We start from the raw sequence: 20,030 nt of genomic DNA, 5'->3' as shown, positions 1-20,030 counted from the left end.
AATCAACAAATTGGATGTCAAATAAACAGTACATTGGACCTTAGGAGGATTTTAACAGTGGATATCCAGTCACTATTGTTTTCCTGTGGTGTGGTCCATCTGAGATTTACGTCCCTCTCATTTTTTATTTTAATTTCTAAAATCATCAGTAAAAATGAATAACCGGCATGGATGAAACACATACATCATGGTGGGGCCTATAGAGCACCGACCACCAGCCATTCATGTCACTTGCCTTCAATCCCATTTTGTGGTGTGTTTCATGTGAGCTTTGAATCTGGCTTATTTTTTGGCTAATTTCTAAAGATGATAAGGCAAAACTGATGGACGGTAGATATAAAACATACTTCATTCTGCTACAGTACTCATGTCTATCGTCAAATTGAGTTTAATACCGACTTTAATGCAAAAGGCGTTTAAAAAAATAAAATCCAAATGCAGATTTGCTGTCTAATATAATATACTAAGGTAGTATTTCCTATTTTTAATTTTTAATTTCAAACGCCGTAATATTTTAAGGTATGAGCCAACATGCATTAGAGGAGTAATCTTAGCTACTCATGGCTTCAGTAGCTATCTGGCTCATGAAGTGATGTCAGTTCTGTGGACCCTACCATGATGTACATGTTGTATCAACACCGTTCATTCACTTGGAGAGACCATTTTATGACATGAGCCAAAGAGCTAATGAGACAGATTCAAAGCTCAAGTCGATACCTTCACAGAAAGTAGCGGGGATTAAAAGTCTACCATTAAAAACTTATCGGGAGCCACAGAAATTTTTGATCAATCTGATATTTGTGTTTTCCCTTCGTCCATGTTTGTGTGCCTTATAAACGGGTTGAATTTCAAATAAACATCATGGTGGGCCATAGGAAGGTTTCAGCGGTAGGAGTCACTATCCCCACTGTTTTCTATAATGGGTCTACTTAAGCCATTGATCTGCTAAAATAATATCTGTAAATGGATGAACGGTGTAGATACAACACATATACCAGTGTGAGCACACGTAACTTGGTTACATCACTACATTAGCCATTCTCACTACTTAAGCCGACAGATACTAATCCGCGTCCTGCAATACAATGCAACGTAAGATCGTTCCAAACACGCGCGATTAGCTGATGCACGGTAGGGAGACAAGGGGAACTGCTCATCTGACGCGGATTAGCTACTGTTGGGCAGGGAGACTTGCTACTGAAGTGACGTCACCAAGTTATGTGGGCCCACTATGATTTATATTTTGTATCTACTCCGTCCATTCATTTGGAGAGATAATTTCAAGACATGAGCTAAAAAATGAGTCATATGTAAAGCTGGAGTGAACCCCACCAGAAAAACAACGGAGAGAGTGATGCTCACCATTAAAAAACTTACAAGAGCTACAAATGTTTTAGATCAAGTTGATATTTGTTTTTTCCCTTATTTCATGTCTTCGTTAACTTATCAACAGGTTGGATCTCAAATAAACATCATGATAGACCTTAGAAAGGTTTCAACGGTGGGCATCACTCTCCCCACTGTTTTCTGTGGTGGGGTCCATTCCAGATTTGTATCTCGCTCATTTTTTGGATAATGCATCAAAATTATATCTCCGAATGCATGGACGGTTTAGATGCAACACATACATTATGGCAGGGCCCACATAACTTGGTGACTTCACTTCAGTAGCAACTCTTGATACTCAACTTGTCAGTACTTAATCCGCGTCCCAGCTCATCGGGTTTTTAAGGTGGTCAATTAGAACATAATCCAGAACATGGACGGTTTAAGTCATCAGATCATCTCAGCATGTGGCTCCAAAATCAATCCGTACATGATGATAAATTGATAATCCTCATCAGTCCATACACAAGGACATGTTGAGGTTGGCAAGATGGACCCGATCCGCCCCGATTCGAACAGAATCGATGGCCCGGATTGGTCAAGTTTGGGTAGGATCGGGTAGATCCGAACGGTAATCGGATCGGATTCGGGTAAATAGCAAATCCGACCGATCCGAACCGAAATCTGATCCGTTTGGATTCCATCCGTTTCGATCCGGATCGGACCGGGTGTAATAACTAGTGAATTACACATTTACCCCTCCCCGTATATATATATAGTATACGCGGATTGCGTACTACCCCGGCCAGTGGACCACACCAAATGAGGTAGATCCAATGCTCATGTGGACCACACCAAATGTAGAAAAACATGATGAAAATGGCAAAAAATTTCAATAAAATTTTAAGAAATACTAAAATACACATATTTATATATTTATGAACCAAAATTTTTTTAAAAAAAAAAAAAGAAAGAAAGAAAAGAAAAAAAAAAAAGATGCATATATGATAAGTATCCATTTAACGGTAGATCTAAAACTCAAGTGCGTTGCATTGTCCGTAATAGTCTAAAACCTTTTTAAGAACTACAGAAAGTTTTAGGTTTGGTTGATATTTGGTTTTCTTTTATCCCATTGAGAATAATTCTATCAATGGTTTAGATGGAATAATAACATCACCATGGCCCATTAAAAGTTTTTTCTTTTCTTGTTTTTAAACAGTGAGCGTTTCCATCCCCTCCGTTTTTTATGGTGTCGTGCACTTGAGTTCTAGATCTTCCTCATTATTGGGTTCACATCCAATATGATTTTGCCAAATGAATGGACGGAGTGGATGTCACAACAACATCACGGTGGGCCATATAGAGACAACAAGTCAAGGCTTTGAGTATTCGCAAGAACATGGGAAGCCATTTGAAAGGAAGAGTAGTACTTTGGTGTGATTCCACCGACCGGGCATTTTCCACGATGATTTTCCCTGGGATTTTGACCAAAGGAGCCTCGTGATAATGCCAAAAACCCCAAAAATTGAAAACCTTAAAAAGAAATTCTGGTAATGGCCTCACGCGGCTTTTTCAAAAAACAGAGAATAGAATTCACCCTGATACTTTTGCGTTGAGCCCAAAGCGTGACCGCGGGAGGGATTCGAATGGGTAAACACTTTGGGGGCCATTATAGTGTTTATGAGAAATCCACACCGTTCACATATTTTACCAAATTATTTTATAACATGAGCACAAAAATGAAGTAGATCCAAATCTCAAGTTGGCCACATAACTTAAAAACAGTGGAGATTGTCTACCTACTGTTAAAACATTCAAGGGGTTGCAGAAGCTTTGGATCAGGCTAATATTTTTATTTTTTTTAATTCATCCTCATCTCAAGGACCTTATGAGCATTCAAGCTACTTTATGAATGGTTTATATTGCATATTAACATCACAATGAAGCCTAGAAAGGTTTGAATAGTAAACAACTCCCTTTCTAGTGTTCCAATCTCATGGCCTGCTTGAGTTTCAGATCTATCTAATTTTGTCTCATATCTTAATATGATCTTCCAAAATGGATGGATGGAGTGGATTTCCCACAAACACCTTGATAGGCCCAACATAGCTTCCCGATTGTAGTAACTTCCCATAAAAGGCTTTTACTCAAAATTCATGTTAACTTACGGATTGGGTAGCAGGGCCTAGCTAGAGATGGATGTTCTTATGGGGCCCACTATAATGTATGTATTTTACTCACGCCGTCCATCCATTTTAAAAAATCATTTTAAGGCATGAGCCCAAAAATGAGGCATATAAAAGGCTCAAGTGGACCAAGCCACAAAAAGCATTGAGATTAAAAACCTACCATTAAAAACCTCTTAAGGGCCATATAATTTTTGGATGTAACTTATTCTTTGGCCGATGATATTAAATTAAATTTTGAATTCAATAGATAATGTGAATTCGACACATATCCCATGGTGGGCCCCTTTGGCCTATGACGTTTAATTAAAATCTGCATTCAATGAACAGTGTGAATTTGACACATATACTATGGTGGGCCCCACAACCTTTAACACATAACAAGCTAAACCCTTAACATATGACAACCTCGACCTGGACCCTTAACACATTACAACCTCGACCCTTAGCACATGACAACCTTGACCCTTAACACATGACAACCATGACTCACGCCCTAACAACCTCAACCCTTAACACAAGACAACCACAACCCATACCCTTAACACATGACAACCTCAACTTAGGCCCTAGCTAACAACCTCAACCCTTAACACAAGACAACTCACATGACAATCATAACTGTCACTAAAATAATTAAGATTTTTTGCGATGACTTTTTTAGCGACGAGTCTAATTTCTTCATAAAAAGTCAATTTTTTTTATGACGACATTCCAAGTCGTCGCAAGAAATCAACTATTTGCCATGGCATTTGAAATCATCACCAATAGTCAATGTTTTTGCGATGAGCAACATTTGTTATCGTGAAACTTGCTACGCGAAATTATGTGGGGGGGAAAGACTTTTTGTGATGAGTTTCAATTGTCGTTGTTAATAGCCACTTTTTGCGACGAATTAAGTATTGTCGCAAAAAATGATTTTTTGTGTTGACACAAAAGTTGTTGCAAAAAGTGGCTTTTAGCGACCACCGGTTAAACTCGTTACAAAAACACCAAATTAGATTTTTTACAATGAATGTAGCTTCATTATATGTATATATATAAAAAACATACTATTTGCAACGACATTTCAAGTTGTCGTCAATAGTCAACTTGCGATGAGCTTCAATTGTCGTCACAAAATTTTGTCATGCAGATTTTTCCACAGGAAATTTCGTGGCGGGAAACACTTTTCGCGATGTGTTTCAGCTATCGTCATTGACGGCTACTATGTGCGACGAATTGGGTGTCATTGTAAAACCTTTTTTTTTTACAACAAAATAGAAGTCATTGCAAAATAATTGGTTTTAGCGACAACTGGTTAAACTCGTTGCAAAAATATCAAATTAGATTTTTTTTACGACAAATGTAATTTCATTAAAAAAAGGTAGATTATTTACAATGACATTTCATATCATCGCTAATAGTCATCTTTTTTGCGACGAGCTACAATTGTCATTGCAAAAACTTATCACGTGAATATTTTCATAGCAAATTACTTGGCGGGAAAGACTTTTGCAACGATTGGTTAAACTCATTGCAAAAACATTAAATTAGACTTTTTATAATGAATATATAGTTTCAATCGAATGGTGTAAACAATTACATGATCAACATCTCAATCACGTAGAATTCACTATTATTATTATTATTAAAAATAAAAATAATAAAAAATAATAAATAAAATAATAATAAATAAATAACATACTACAAGAAATGAGTGTGATTTATCGACGGATACTTCCAGTGGTTAAAGAAAAAATCTTCGGACATGCTAAATTTTTTAATACACATCTTAAAATGAGTTGTAGAAATGAATGGACGGTGTAGATATCCAACAGATCATCATGGTGGGCCCCATGATAGGGGTAACACCCACTAAGCTGTTACTCGGGTAATATCTTATCCGCTCCCATCTCTCTCTCTCTCTCTCTCTCTCTCTCTCTCTCTCTCTCTCTCTCTCTCTCTCTCTATATATATATATATATATATATATATATGGGAAAAGGTACTATGCACTCGACCTCACGATAAGCTCCCGTGAGGTCGAGCTGTGTGGGCCCCACCATGATGCGCGTTAACCATCAACACCATGCATTTGATGGGTCCCCTCTAAATTATGGGATATCCCTAAAATTAGCCGTATACGGAACTCAGGTGGGCCATACCATCTAAAATCATGTGAAGATACCGTTAAAACATATAAAAGCACTTAGCGGGGCCCACCTGAGTTTTGAATGCTGTTGAAACTTGGTCTGAACCCTCATCCAAGTGGGACACACAATGGATGGGTTGGATTTGCAAACCACATCTCAGTGGGCCCAAAAAATGATTATGAATGTTTTAATGGTGCACGCCCCCTCCCCACTTTTGTATGTGGTGTGGCCCACACAAGTCATGAATTGACTTGATTTTTGAGACCTAGGCCCACGATGGAATGGTGCATCTAATTGATGGGGTAGATGTTCGAAACGCATCACGATGGGGCCCAGACAGCTCAACCTTATGGGACGGACTCGTGAGGTCAAGCGCATAGTACATTTTCCCTATATATATATATATATATATATATATATATATATATATATATATATATATATATATATATATATATATATAAGTAGTTGCATGGGTAACACCCACTAATCTAAGCATATTAAGTAAACTCAATGGGGCCTACACGTGTTGTATGTGTCTAATATGTGGCATCCATTTACTAGCACATTTTATGAAATGAACCCAAAATTTAAGCATATCCAAAGCCCAAGTGGATCATCTTGAAGAACTAGTGGGAATTGAACTTGTACTACTAAAAATTCTTGGAGGGCATAAAAGTTTTGGAAAAAATGTTATATTTGAGATTTTTCTTCATCCGTTCATATACTCTCATCATTATTTTTTCTTCATCTTTCTATATGCTCATCGATTACATGGTGGAAACCAACGTAGATCACTTCATTAAGTTCCCGATCGACAATCGAATAGTGTGCATTATCAATGATCACCCGATTGACCTCCCAATCAACAATCAGACGACACGAAGTGTTATTGACCATCCAATTAACCTCCAATCAATGATCGAACGGTACAGACCACCATAGATTGTGTCATCAAGTCCCCTATTGACGATCGAATGATGCATATCATCGATGATCGCTTAATCAACCCACAATCATCGATCGAACGACACAAAGTATTGTTGACCATCTAATCAACCTCCAATCCTCTATCGAAGGATAGAAACTACTGTATATTCCTTCATTAAGTTCCTGATCGATGATCGAACAATGCACATTACCGATGATCACCCGATCAATCTCACAATCAACAATCGTACAACACAAAATGTTGTTCACCACCCAATCAAACTCTAATCATCAATTGAACGGTAGAAACCACCGTAGATCTCTTTATCAAGTCCTCAATTGAATATTAAACCGTGCATATCATTTCCGATTGCCTAATCAACCTCCCAATCAACGATCGAATGACACAAAGTGGGGCATCCATCTCTACCTCAAATTCCTTCTGACAATCACTTCTCCCCATGAACCATGGTCACATCTATCTATCTATCTACAACCTAAAGTAGCTTGCATCTCTAAGAAAATGTTATTATGCAATAAAATAAAACAAAAAATAATTCAAAATGTCTTCCACCAGTCGTTAGCTTTCATCCATAAGAAATGTGGTCATCACTGTAAAAATAACACTCATTTTTAAAAGGCCATATAAGTTGCGGTGCCCATACATATTGATTGGGGTCACCGTACACTGAAAAATATAATCAATGCGGGTGGCAGTGGGTCCCTAGAAGACATGCCTCACCCCTCGTGTTATAAATATGAGCAAGCCCGGGGTAGACCTCAGTATCTCTCTCTCCATCTCTCTCTCTCTCTCTCTCTAAGTACATGGGCTACCTTGGCACCGTTTGGGTGGCTTTAGGAGTGCTCCTGATCTCAAAGATATGGAATCTCTTCAACGTTCTGGTGTGGAGACCTTATGCAATTAGGAAATGGTTTGCCAAACAAGGCATAAGTGGGCCTCCCTATTCATTCATATCAGGTTCCCTCCATGAAATGAAGACCCTCAGGATGCAGGCTTCCAACACTGTCTTGGATACGCACTCACATGACATCATCCCTCGGATCCTTCCCCACCATCACAAGTGGGCCTCTCAATATGGTCACTCTCTACTCCCCCTCCCTTTTTTCTACTCCGCATGTAGATTTAATTCATTGGGCTCTGTATACGGATGATCAAGCCGTTCAATAGATGGGTCCCACCGTGGAAAGGCCATGAGAAAAGTATGAGTTTCCATATTTAATCCTATCCGTTTGATCTGTAGATTTTAGTATGATCAATGGCGTATATTCAACTCCTTTCTTTTTTATATTGATTAGGATTATTTTTACCGAGAAAGAGTGGGGAGCGGATTAGCTGGGTGTTACCCTTGCCGTGTGGGGCACACCTTGATGAATATATTGTATATCCATGCGGTCCATCCCTTATCTCAGCTCATTTTATGTTGTAATTCCAAAACTCAACCAGATCCAAATATCCAGTGTACCACACCACCGTAAAAAGTGGCGAATGACCATTGAAAGCTTTTTATAAGCTTTAGAAGTTTTGGATCAAGCTGATATTTGTATTTTACATTCAATTATGTCTGTTTGACTTTATCAACGGATTAGATGCCTAATAAAAATTAGATATTTTCTTATAGTGGACCTTGGGAAGCTTTTAATGGCGATCATTCAATCAACACTTTTTTTTTTCCTGAGGCACGGTCCACCTTAGATCTGGATCTGCTTAAATTTTGGGACCACGTCAGAAGCGGATTAGGTGATGACCCAACACCACCCAGTTAGGTTGGTGTTGGTACTGTGGGGCCTACTGTGATCTGTTTTTTATATCCATGCCGTTTATCTGTTTTCGTCCGTTCAGTTTAGGTTATGAACCAAAAAATGACGTAGATCTGGAGCTCAAATATGTGTTTTATCCATAATATATGTGTTTTATCCATGCTGTTTATCTATTTTTTCAGCTCATTTTAAAGGATGAGCCAAAAATTGAGGCAGATCCAAATCTTAGGTGGGCCACACTATAGGAAACGGTTGGGATTAAATGCTTACCACCCAAACTATTTTGAATCAAGCTTATATTTGTGTTTTTCCTTCGTCCATGTCTGTGTGACCTTGTCAACAGGTTGAATGGCAAATAAACATTACAGTGGGCCTTGGGAAGTTTTTAAGTGTGGATGTTCAATCAACATTTTTTTTTTCCTGTGGTGTGGTCCACCTAAGATTTATATTTACTTCATTTTCGGAATCAAGTACTAACATGAGGGTACAAAATGGATGGACGGCGTGGATAAAACACATACATCATGGTGGGGCCCACAGAACTTGGACATCAGCTAGCTGGCTGATGTTGGGGTCACTAGCCAAACCGTGTCCCTCCTGACATGGCTCTTACGCTGACCCACAAGACCCAGGTCCTCAACTATGATCCAAACCGTTGATCTAGTGGACCCCACATTGGATGGGCCATCACACCTAAATATGGGGTGAAATTTCTCTCAATTTTTAGCGACTGATTGGCATTTGACGGATTGATTGTTGGGGGTGGTGGTCTCACCTGCCCAAACAGGAGAAGTGTTTTTGTACTGGCAAGGGACCGAGCCAAGGTTATTCATGGTCGAACCTGAGATAGCCAAAGATCTCTTCTCAAACAAGACTGGTTTCTACGTCAAACAGAAGATGAGCCCTTCTATCATGGCCTTGTTCGGCAAGGGATTGGTTCTGAGCGATGGCTCAGATTGGCAAAGGCATAGGAAGGTGGTTAGCCCTGCCTTCAACCTTGACAAACTCAAGGTTAGTATTTTACTCCTACATTAGGAATTCTCGAATTTTCAACCGTCCAATTGATTCTCTCTACAAAGTAAACACTTGAGAATTTGGTGATCCAACAGTTCACATGGTGGGTCCCATTATAACTCCCATAATCTTTGAAATCCTATTACCATGAACTCTGGATCTGGACCGTTGATTTGCACGCCACTGACCAGATTGCTAGAATCACCTAACTGGTGAGATATTGTGAAATGGCCCATTTCCATGATGTAGCCCACATGGCCAACGACTCTTGCATCTTTTGGTGAATGCCTTGAATGTGTGTGACTATCAGACCATTACACCATCCAACTTCTACCGAGGGGCTGCAACGGGTCAGGTTCGCGACTACCATTTAGGTTGGTCCAAACCCAGTTGACATGCAGGCCTACCCAATACATTGATACTCCTGCTTCTAACAATGAAAGGTTATTATTCTTCATGGGCTTTTGGGCTTGAAAGGGGATGGCAAAGAGAATGGCAGTATGCACTCAATCCATGGTTGATGGGTGGAAAGATCAGGTGCTTCAAGCCAATGGGCAGTCTAAAGAAATACAGATAAATCGAGAATTTCAAGCGCTAGCTGCAGATATCATTGCAAGTACTGCTTTCAGTGCTAGTTATTCTGTTGGGAAGGAAATCTTTGAAGCTGAGAAGGAGCTTTTCCAGAGAGCTGCTATGATTGATTTTGTCATCCCCGGTAGCCAGTAATTACCTCTCTCTCTCTCTCTCTCTCTCTCTCTCTCTCTCTCTCTCTCTCTCTCTCTAATTGCACCACAGGTTGATGTTTGGATATTTGCACCATTCATCTAGATCATCCAAAGGATGGCTCGCATTGTAGATGCAGCACATATCTACAATCGCACTAATCAAGGAATCCTAACCATTGATTTACTGGCTATCAAATGGATGGTTAAAAGAAAAATAGTGAGTGGTCAAATTTTGAAGAGAAGAATCAGATGGTTGATATATCTTCTTTGTGGTTATGCTGCATCCAGAGTTGGTCCTACGATTTGGATGGTCTAGATTGGCTTACAACTATACCATGTGTATGTTTGAAGAGTTACCACCATTTCTTGAATAGTGAAATGGGTAAGGAAATATTTTCTTTGTTCGTTCATGTACTTCCCTTTGCAGATATCTTCCTACAAGGTGGAATTTAGATACATGGAAACTCGAAAAAAAATTGAGAAACAGGCTCAAGAGCATCATTGAAGAGAGGCTGAATTCCAAGGATAGGAATGGCTCTGATTCTGGCTACGGCGACGATCTGCTTGGGATTATGTTGGGAATATCCGAATCGAGCAAGAAGCACGAGGACCTGAAGCTGAGCATGGATGAGATCATGGATGAATGCAAGACATTCTTCTTCGCAGGTCATGAGACAACTGCCAATTTACTAACATGGACTATGTACTTATTGAGCTTATACAAGGAATGGCAAGAGAAGCTTAGAGAAGAAGTGATGAAGGAATGTGGTATGGAAATTCCAGACGCTGACAACCTAAACAAGCTAAAACTGGTAAGAGCCCCCATGAATTAGAAAGTTTTAGTGGTGGTGCTTCTTTCACAGTTCTAAATCACTGACTCGGCTGAGTCAACTCGACTCTACAAGATCTTGAGCCGAGTCACTATGGAACTCGCTGGGGAGCCTGAATTGCTTCTAACTCGGTAAAACTAGGTGATTTGACTCTCCAATTCGATTGACTCGACGCAACCCAGCGAGATTCAACCAAGTTGCTCAATTGTTGGGGCTTTTCAATACATTAAAATAATAATAATAATAATAATAATGAAGGATAGGTAGTAAATTCAAATACAGAACCCGTTGCATTAGTACTGCATGCTTTTGATTAATTTGACTATTTTTTACTTTTATTAATTTTAAATATCTATTCTTACTTTACAGCCTGCCGTAGACCCACATTTCTATTTATGTTCTACCTCTATTAATTCTATCCCAAAATGTTTTTGTTGTCCAATCCACATTATATTTGATAAATGCATTATTTGTTAAGTATGTGTTCGTTTATGCCTCGTACATAAATCTATCCTTTTTCAGTTGGAGATTGGAAACAAATATTTGAAAGCAAAAATCAACAATACTTAGTTATTGTATTTATTTCAGAATATGTATATTTTGCGGTAACTAGGTTTAGAATTGTCCAATCACATCTTAATTATTTAATATTGCGTGGATTTGAGTTGAGTCATTGAGTCGACCCAACCTGGCTGCATATTGAGTCGAGTTGACTTTTCAGATTTTTAAACAATTAATGATTTTTTCTGCATTCAAGAGCTAATGATGCATGTTTTGCAGGTGAACTTGTTTCTCTTGGAAGTACTAAGGCTATATTGCCCAGTGATCGAATTGTACAGGACAACTACCAAAGATACCAAGTTGGGTGATTTGATGATACCAAAGAACACAACGGTGGCAATTCCAATGGTCATGATTCACCGGAACAAGAAGTATTGGGGCAAGGATGCTGATGAGTTCAATCCAATGAGATTCGCAGATGGGGTCGCGAGAGCGGCGACCCATCCGAATGCTTTCTTGGCATTCTCAACGGGTCCAAGAGCATGTATTGGGCAGAATTTCACAATGCTAGAAGCTAAGACAGCCGTTGCCATGATCCTTCAGAGGTTCTCCCTCTCCCTCTCTCCCGAGTATAAGCACGCGCCCATGAATGAGCTCACTCTACAGCCACAGTTTGGCCTTCCCATTATTCTCAGCATGGCTCGTTAAGTCGTGACTCGATACAGACTCACTGGGTTAGCTCAAAAAGTCACTTGACTTTGTTATGTTATTGTTAAAAAGTTGATAGTTGAATAAGGCCCATTGCAATCAAGTCTATGTAGTAAGGACACTAAGATACATATACAGGTTTTTACTGATATAAACAAGAGGAGAGATAGGGTTTCAACACACCCTAAGTATCTCATGTTTTTGTTATCTTTCTTCTCCTCCTTTCGTTTTTCTTCTCATTGTAACTTCTCATAGGCACTCAAAATTACTATTATGTTACCGTTTAATTAACATGGTATCAAAGCCTAAGTGCTTCTAGGATTTCTTCTTCTATGGTTTTTTTCGTTTTCTTCTTTTCTCTTATGTTCCTTTCCCTTCACTTTTTCTTCTTATTGTTCTTCAATTCCTTTTTGAAGATTTTTTTTTTAAAATGACTTGTTGATTTTTGTGTTGCCTTGATTAGGGTATGCTTGATTTTTCTCATTAAAGCATATTTTATTTATCGCCTTGATTAGGTGTAGTCACCCCACCCCAGGGCGATAAGATGATTGAGTTTGAACCAATGGATGGTCAACTTAAACCCCAATCACATACCCTAACCCTAGAGGTATAAATCCTAAACTTGACCCAACTCAACCAAGCCGATCTAATCCTAAAACCTAGGAACCTAAAACCCTAGAGCCTTGAATCAACTCAACGAGTCAACTCACTAGGTCAGCTCATCCAGTCAACCTACCCTGTCCAATGACCCAGTCAACTCACCTAGCTAAGCCCAAAACCGAGCCCGAATCAAAGCCCAAAATCAAGCTCAAAGTAGTATAATGCACAACAGTAGCACAACATCCTTCATAGTAGAGCCTCCACATAAGTGAGGGAGGTAGACTCGTGAAGGAAGAGTCCCATGTGTGGATCGGCGGCAACCGATTTGCCGCCAACCACGTGGCACTCCCCCCCTTTGGGCTGACATCCCTCAAGCATGTTGAGTCTTCCTTTTACAGCCCATAAGTATGCGGCTAGTGTGTATTTATTCTGATATACATCTCCTTTTTTAAATTTACCCATTTACCACCTCATCCAACCTATGAAATGATGCTATATGGCAATCTCATATCTAAATCATCCAACCATATTTTTCCCCTAGACTTTGAAAGAATTACAAGATAATCAAGTTTGGGGGCTATAAATAGCTCTCTCCCCTTTTCATTTCAAGCATCCATTACTTCCAAGCATCCGTTCTCATCCAGAAACATCCTCATCCCTTAGGGCCCGTTTGGCTAGGCAAATTGGAAGGGATTGGATGGTATTGGAAGGGATTGGAAGTTAAATCCCGGGATTGGCCGGGCATGCCAAACAAACTGGGTGATCTAATCCCGAGATATAGCAATCCCATGGATCTTAAGACAATCCACTGACAACACCATCATTACCTTTAAATCCCATCAAACCCACCCTAATCCGTTCAAATTTGCCTAGGACTTGTTTAGTTCAAGGGATTGGAAGGGATGGGAAGGTTTAATCCCGGGATTGGCCGGGCGTGCCAAACAGACTCAATATAGCAATCCCATGGATCTTAAAACAATCCACTGGCAACACCATCACTACCTTGAAATCCATGCCATCCACCCTAAAATCATTCAATCCCTTCCAATCCACCCGGCCAAACAGGCCCTTAGGGCCTTAGGGCGTATTTGGATTCACGTTTTGGTTGTATTGCATTGTATTCCGGTACTATTCATGTATACGTTGGATGATTTTCAGAATACATCCATCAGAAACATGCCACTAACCAATGTTTGGATAGGAGGTATTATCCTAGCACGTATACAGCTTCTTGTACAGATCAATGTTTGGAAGCGACGAATAAGGACCACACATTGTATAGAGATCTGAGAGGGTAGAGAAGCTCATGCACAAGTTGCAGCCACAGGTATTCTTCATCTCTGCCATTCACTCATTAGGAAAACAAAAAAATCAAAATTAAAATTTGTAAGTTTTCATCTCGGCCCTTCATTTCCCACTCTCTCTCTCTCTCTCTCTCTCTCTCTCTCTCTCTCTCTCTCTCTCTCTCTCTCTCTCTCTTAATTTCTTCATAAAAAAGAAAGGAAAAAAAAGGAATTAGAGGATGTTCTGTTTCCTTCATTACAGAAAGCTCATCCAAATCAACATCCAAACACTCCAAATCCAATCCCTACAAAACCCATTTCTAAAATCCCATTCCCAAACAAGCCCGCCTTCTATTTTCCTACAATACCTGAAAAACTCATGTTGTCTCTCACCAAAAAAGGCTCTAACAGTCACCAAAATGCTAAAACACACCCCCAAGAAGCCAGATTTTGTCCTCACCTTCTTCAAATCTCATGGGTTCTCAGAGGCATTTTTATGCCATTGAGAATGGCAAATCTCAATCTATCACAGTTCAAGAAAGCACAAAGGTGGGTTTCCCTAAATCTTTCATGATGATTGGACCTACTCAAAGTTTATTTTTATGCCATTGATCAGATTGATAAGATCAGCCGACGGATGTGATTTTGCATCTCTCTCTTTCTATCTATCCATGGCCATTAGATCCACTAGCAAAAGCCTCTCCTTCAATCTTCTCACCAATGACAGTTCTGGCGATGCTGCAACCTTCATCCACAGTATGATCTCTGATTTGGCCCATGACGATGCCGCATCACAGGATCCTCCACTTCTATCCATTCACAAACGCCGACGCCGGCGGAACAAAGGATCGAAGAAGACGTCCAGCTCGCTTCCATCTCCTGTAGATCGTAATGGCCCTCACGTGGATGGATTTGAATCTCATTGCAATGGACAGAGCATCTGCGATCCCCTGATTTCAAGAACTAGAACAGCCGTCAAGATAGTGGTTAGTATATTACAGGTTATGGTTTTCAATGCGGAGAAGTTCTGTGATCTTACAGAGGCATTTGGGATGTATGAAGAAGGGTCCGGATGTATTACGCCGAAGAGTATAATCGATGCAGTTTTTTGGCTTCACGTTGTATTCACGCGCGTGGAATACTGTGGTTGCCTACTCCGAACCAAACACCATACATGTCACATCACACCCTTTAATACCATACAATACACCCACAAACGCGAATCCAAACATGCCCTTAGTCATCTAGTCATCCCTCCACCAAGGAGAGAGAGAGAGAGAGAGAGAGAGAGAGAGAGAGAGAGTCCAACCCTAGTCTAGCCTAGCCTAACCATAATCCGAGTCTCTTGAGCTACTTAAGTCCTAATTCAAGTCACTCGATCTTACCTTTGTGATATTACCATCCATTTAACCATTTAAGCTTCGATCAGCTACATCCAATTATGAGCATTAGCATTGTACTACATTCATTCCCTTCTCAGTCCCCCTGCTCCTCAAATATACCATGATCACTAAATTGTGTTTCATTGTTTTCTTGTTTCTAATTGTGCAAGAGAGGCACCCCATGGAAAGCGAATTGATCCCACCTGGGATCCAGTGTCCACACCAGGGTCTACTGTATTTTTTCTATTAAAGTAGATTTTTGTGTTGCTTTGGATAAAGTTTACTAATTTTTTCTATTAGGACATTTTTATATATTTTTTTTACGGTTTTCTTTTTAATTTAGGTAGTTTTCTTCTTTTTTCTTTATCTTCTTCTTTCTCTTAACTCTATGAGTTTTATTCTTCTAATCTTTCGTAACAAGTGGTGTTTTTATTCTTAATATTCAACAATTCTTTCCTTCCTTTCCTAATCTTATTTTCTTTCTTCTCTCTCTTTTTCATTTTCTACACAACTTCTTATTAGCTCTTTTTCCCTTCACCCTTCATTCTTCTTTTTCATTCTTTTTTCTGTGTTGAGAGTCATGATGCATTTTTCTCATTGACTCATTGAGATTTGTGAGAAAGGGTGTCCTGCAGCTAGATATTTTTAGGGTTTTCACATCATGTTGTTGGAGTTACAGTCTCTTTAATATGCGGTTGAATCCCTTTCTGATTTTTCTGTTGTCCAATTGAAGATATTGTTGGAAATTTTTATTTTATTCTTTTTTTAAAAGATTTTTTGTGAGAACTCTGCTGTTTTTTCTAAATGATTGGAGGTATTGCTCCATGTCTAGGTTTGAGGTATTTGAATGAATTGTCACTTGTTGTGTGCTGTGTTCTCACCTCTTTGCCACCACCTCCTTTGATGATTTAGCAACTTCTTGTTTAAGGCAAGCCAAGATTTGTGATGTGACCAATACTTATACCAAGTAGTTGGTCCGGACCTACATATGTATTGAATAGTTGGTTCGAGCTTGTTTGGACTAGGTAGTTGTCCTAGCTTTGGCTTAGACTTTTGAATGTATTGAGCTTGTTTACTCTAAGCAATTGGCTCAGACTCCTCGTTTATATTAGACGGTTGGTCTATTCTAATTTGTTCCGGATATTGTCCAAACTTATGATTGTCGCAGGCAATTAGCTTAGCCTTAGTTGAGTTGGATAATTGATACAAGCTCATTTGGTTATATTGGATAGTTGATCCATTTTTATTTGTTCTGAATAATTGTCCGAACGTACAATTATGTTAGGCAGTTGACCTAGCCCATATTATACGGTCCATGGTGTTCATCATGTTTATATGGTTGTGTAGTAATAGATGTTATGAGAGTCATGTTTCGGTTTGATGGTTGATAAGTTGCATGCCTATTTATGTAACATACCAATATCTAGTGGGCTATATTTTCATTTACTAAATAATGGGGCAATCTTGATATTTTATTTCTTATCTTTTGCTTGACGTGAAAAAGGCAAACGATCAACTCAAAAGGTAATTATGGGACTTAGGGCCTGTTTGTTAAATCTGAAGTCCAAGGTTTGAATTTGAAATCTGAAGTCATAAAACTAATAATGAATTAGAATAACTGGTTGAAGTCATAAAACTAATAATGAATTAGAATAACCGGTTGGTTAACTAACGTCTGAAATATTTGAAATATGTTAATTTGACATATTTACCCTTGCAAAACAGTTGTGATTGAATCCCTATTATTAAAATCTTCATGGATTCCACCAAAATGCTTATGTGCCATCCATTCTGTTGATAAGGCCAAAGACCTAGATTAAGAGACCACACAAATATCATCTTAATCCAAAGCTTTTGTAGCCCACAAGAAAATTTTATTGCTCATTTACCACTGTTTTCTCTATGGTCTATCATGCTCAAGAATGAGCTTTCAATACGGATGGAAAACATGGAAATAGTCACATATGTCATGGAGGGCCCCACAGCGGTCCACCCACCCCCGTGGGTTTGGATTTGTACTCACGGTGTTAGTAGCCCCTAGCTATTGGATGGTGTTGTGTGGCCCCCATCATAATGTATGTGTTTTATCCATGCCATCCATCCATTTTTCCAAATTATTTTAGAAAATAATTCCAAAAATGAGGATGATGCATATCTCATGTGGCTCATAACTTCTGTAGCTTATCTATGGTCAATCGCCAATATTTCCTACGGTATGGATCACTTGATATTTGAATTTGCTTCATTTTTTGTATAATGCCCTAAAATGATTATAAAAAAATGGATGGGCAGAGTAGATATATATAAGATACGTATATCAAGGCGGGCCCAACAACAAGGGCTTCACCATCTCGGGTGAATCCTCAGCCTAGCATGGCACACGACGCTTAAAAGAAGACAGCCTTGGCCTGGTTTGGCCCTGCCCTATGGACCAGTGCCCCACTAACATCATTATGTTCGTGGACTAATGCTTGGATGTGTCATGGCCTCGTTATTCAAGAACACGTGTTCCATATGTACATTGACATGTGGTATGATGCATCCGCGTTATGATTAAGGGTGTATATCGAGTCAAACTGAGTCGAGCTGGCCTCAGCTCGACTCGGCTCGGCCACTAGCTAACCTCAGCTTGAACTCGGCTCGGTTCAGTCCACGAGCCTGACTGGCCAGCTCGGCTCGGTTCAGTTGGCAGCTCGGGCCAGCTCAGGTTGAGTTCGAGCCAAGATTGAGCTGAGTTTGCCATTGAGGCATTTTCACAAACACCTGGATTGCACCTTCAAAATCTCACCGTATTTGAGATGACAGCAATGGTTTTACAGGTATTTTATCAAACACCTTCTAAGCAACATAAAAATCAAGAAAAAAAGGGTGTTGGTTTCATATACATACCTTCCTTGCCACCAACCACACTTTTTTGAGTCATTTCATCAAACACTTGGTGAGCAACATCAATATCAAAGTAACCGAGTCATCGAACTGGTTCGATTCGAGTTGGGTTCAATCTGAGTCGAGTCGAGCTGGGGCTAGCTCGAACTTGGCTCGAACTCATTTTCGAGCTCAAAAAATCAACTCGATTCGACTCGAACTCAGCTTCGAACCGAGTCGAATCGAGCTTTTTCGAGTCGAGTAGAGTGAGCTAACTGAGCTAGCTTGGTTCGTATACACCCCATGCATGGAGCATGATATGTGGCGTGAGGACGCGGATTGGGTACTACTACCCCCCTACCGTCTGGGTTTTATCCACACCGTCCACCCATTTTTCTATATCATTTTAGGGTACAAGACAGAAAATAAGGTAATTCTAAATTTAAGCACAACACACGGTGGGGATTAAACACTTGTACGGTTAAGAAGTTTTCAACATTGGGTGTCATTATCACTATTTCCTGTGGTGTGGTCTACTTGAGCCTTGGATTTGCCTCATTTTTTTTCCTTATATGCTAAAACGGTATGGAAAAATGGATGAATGGTGTGGATGAAACCCATTGATCACGGAGGCCCCTCATTTGACCATTCCTATCTAGGGATCGGATGAGGTAGCACCCAATCTGCGTCCGTGGCGTGAGATGATGGATCTCCATCAAGGAAACGACGATGATGTTCACACTGTCACCGTAGAAACAAGAGATAAAAGAGATATTGAAAGGCTGGTGGGCCACTGTGATTTTGATTGCATGGTCAGTGACAGACAGATAGAGGTCGGATTCACTGAACACGTCACAGGAACGGTGAGCGGTAAAAGATAGACGGAGGACTACATGCCACGTGTCAACGTGTTCCACGTCTCAATCCGACGCATATCTCAATCGGGGGACGCGAATTGCCTGCGAGCTTGCTGCGACAGAAAGCTAGGTGGGGCCCACCGTGATGATTGTGAGAAATCCGGAAGCGGATTGGCTGGTGGGTACGTATCGTGCGAAGACGAGCGCCGATTCGTAGGAACGGTTCAAAGGAGATCAAAGTTACATGGCCACACAATGATGTATTTATTATATCCACACCGTTCATTCATTTTTCCAGATCATTTTAGAGCATTATGCACAAAATGAATCATATCCAAAGCTCAAATGGACCACACTACAAATAGCAGCAGGATAATGATCTTCACCGTTAAAAATTTGTAGGGCCCACCATAACGTTTATCATCCATCCAGTCTGTTAGTAAAGTCACAAAAACCTGGATGAAGAGGAAAAACAAATTTCATATTGATCCAAAACTTCTATAACCCCAAAAGGGTTTCAATGGTAGACGTTCAATCTCCCATTCCTTTCACAGTGTGGTCCACTTGATTTTTAGATCTGTCTTAATTTTCGGCTCAAACCTTACTACGAGCTCACCAAATGTATGGACGGTTTAGATATAACACACCTCATGATGGGACCCACAAAACTTGCTGGGTTCCAAGAAATCCACCTCATCCATCCATTTTGTTAGATCATGTCTCAAAACATAAGGCAGATCCAAAACTCAAGTGGATTGCACCACTAGAAAATGTGGGTAAAGAAATGCCTAGTGTTAAAAACCTCCTTAATGTTAGAATTTAAAGTGTTTCTTGTACACAACGGAGAATAAAAGAAAACGATAACGAAATGATCAGATCTATCGGGTTCAAGGCTCGACTTGAACAGTC

At 39.8% G+C, this 20,030-nt stretch overlaps 2 protein-coding genes across 2 annotated transcripts; both read left to right on the top strand.

Moving 5' to 3' along the window:
- The first annotated feature begins 7,367 nt into the window (after positions 1-7,367).
- Positions 7,368-12,465, top strand: LOC131225696 (cytochrome P450 709B2-like). The gene is made up of 5 exons (XM_058221271.1): positions 7,368-7,676; positions 9,144-9,367; positions 9,848-10,092; positions 10,523-10,907; positions 11,706-12,465. Exons 1-5 carry the CDS (start codon positions 7,403-7,405, stop codon positions 12,132-12,134), a joined length of 1,557 nt encoding a protein of 518 aa, XP_058077254.1. The 5' UTR covers positions 7,368-7,402; the 3' UTR covers positions 12,135-12,465.
- Positions 12,466-14,287: 1,822 nt separating this feature from the next.
- Positions 14,288-16,311, top strand: LOC131225935 (uncharacterized). Its single transcript, XM_058221546.1, has 3 exons — positions 14,288-14,566; positions 14,634-15,256; positions 16,232-16,311. The coding sequence occupies exons 1-3, from the start codon at positions 14,397-14,399 to the stop codon at positions 16,309-16,311; spliced, it is 873 nt and encodes a 290-aa protein (XP_058077529.1). The 5' UTR covers positions 14,288-14,396.
- The last annotated feature ends 3,719 nt before the right edge of the window (positions 16,312-20,030 follow it).

Source organism: Magnolia sinica, chromosome 14 (assembly GCF_029962835.1).
Source record: "Magnolia sinica isolate HGM2019 chromosome 14, MsV1, whole genome shotgun sequence".
NCBI classification, from domain to species: domain Eukaryota; kingdom Viridiplantae; phylum Streptophyta; class Magnoliopsida; order Magnoliales; family Magnoliaceae; genus Magnolia; species Magnolia sinica.
Note: the sequence above shows the minus strand (reverse complement) of the source record. Positions and strands in the feature narration are given on the sequence as shown.

What these genes read in the sequence shown, in the direction of transcription:
- LOC131225696 (XM_058221271.1), top strand. Translation starts at nt 7,403, where the DNA reads ATGGGCTACCTTGGCACCGTTTGGGTGGCTTTAGGAGTGCTCCTGATC. An exon ending in CAAGTGGGCCTCTCAATATG is followed by an intron (nt 7,677 to 9,143) that starts GTCACTCTCTAC and finishes CTGCCCAAACAG; the next exon opens with GAGAAGTGTTTTTGTACTGG. An exon ending in ACCTAAACAAGCTAAAACTG is followed by an intron (nt 10,908 to 11,705) that starts GTAAGAGCCCCC and finishes CATGTTTTGCAG; the next exon opens with GTGAACTTGTTTCTCTTGGA.
- LOC131225935 (XM_058221546.1), top strand. Translation starts at nt 14,397, where the DNA reads ATGTTGTCTCTCACCAAAAAAGGCTCTAACAGTCACCAAAATGCTAAA. An exon ending in CAGTTCAAGAAAGCACAAAG is followed by an intron (nt 14,567 to 14,633) that starts GTGGGTTTCCCT and finishes GCCATTGATCAG; the next exon opens with ATTGATAAGATCAGCCGACG. An exon ending in CGAATCCAAACATGCCCTTA is followed by an intron (nt 15,257 to 16,231) that starts GTCATCTAGTCA and finishes CTCCATGTCTAG; the next exon opens with GTTTGAGGTATTTGAATGAA.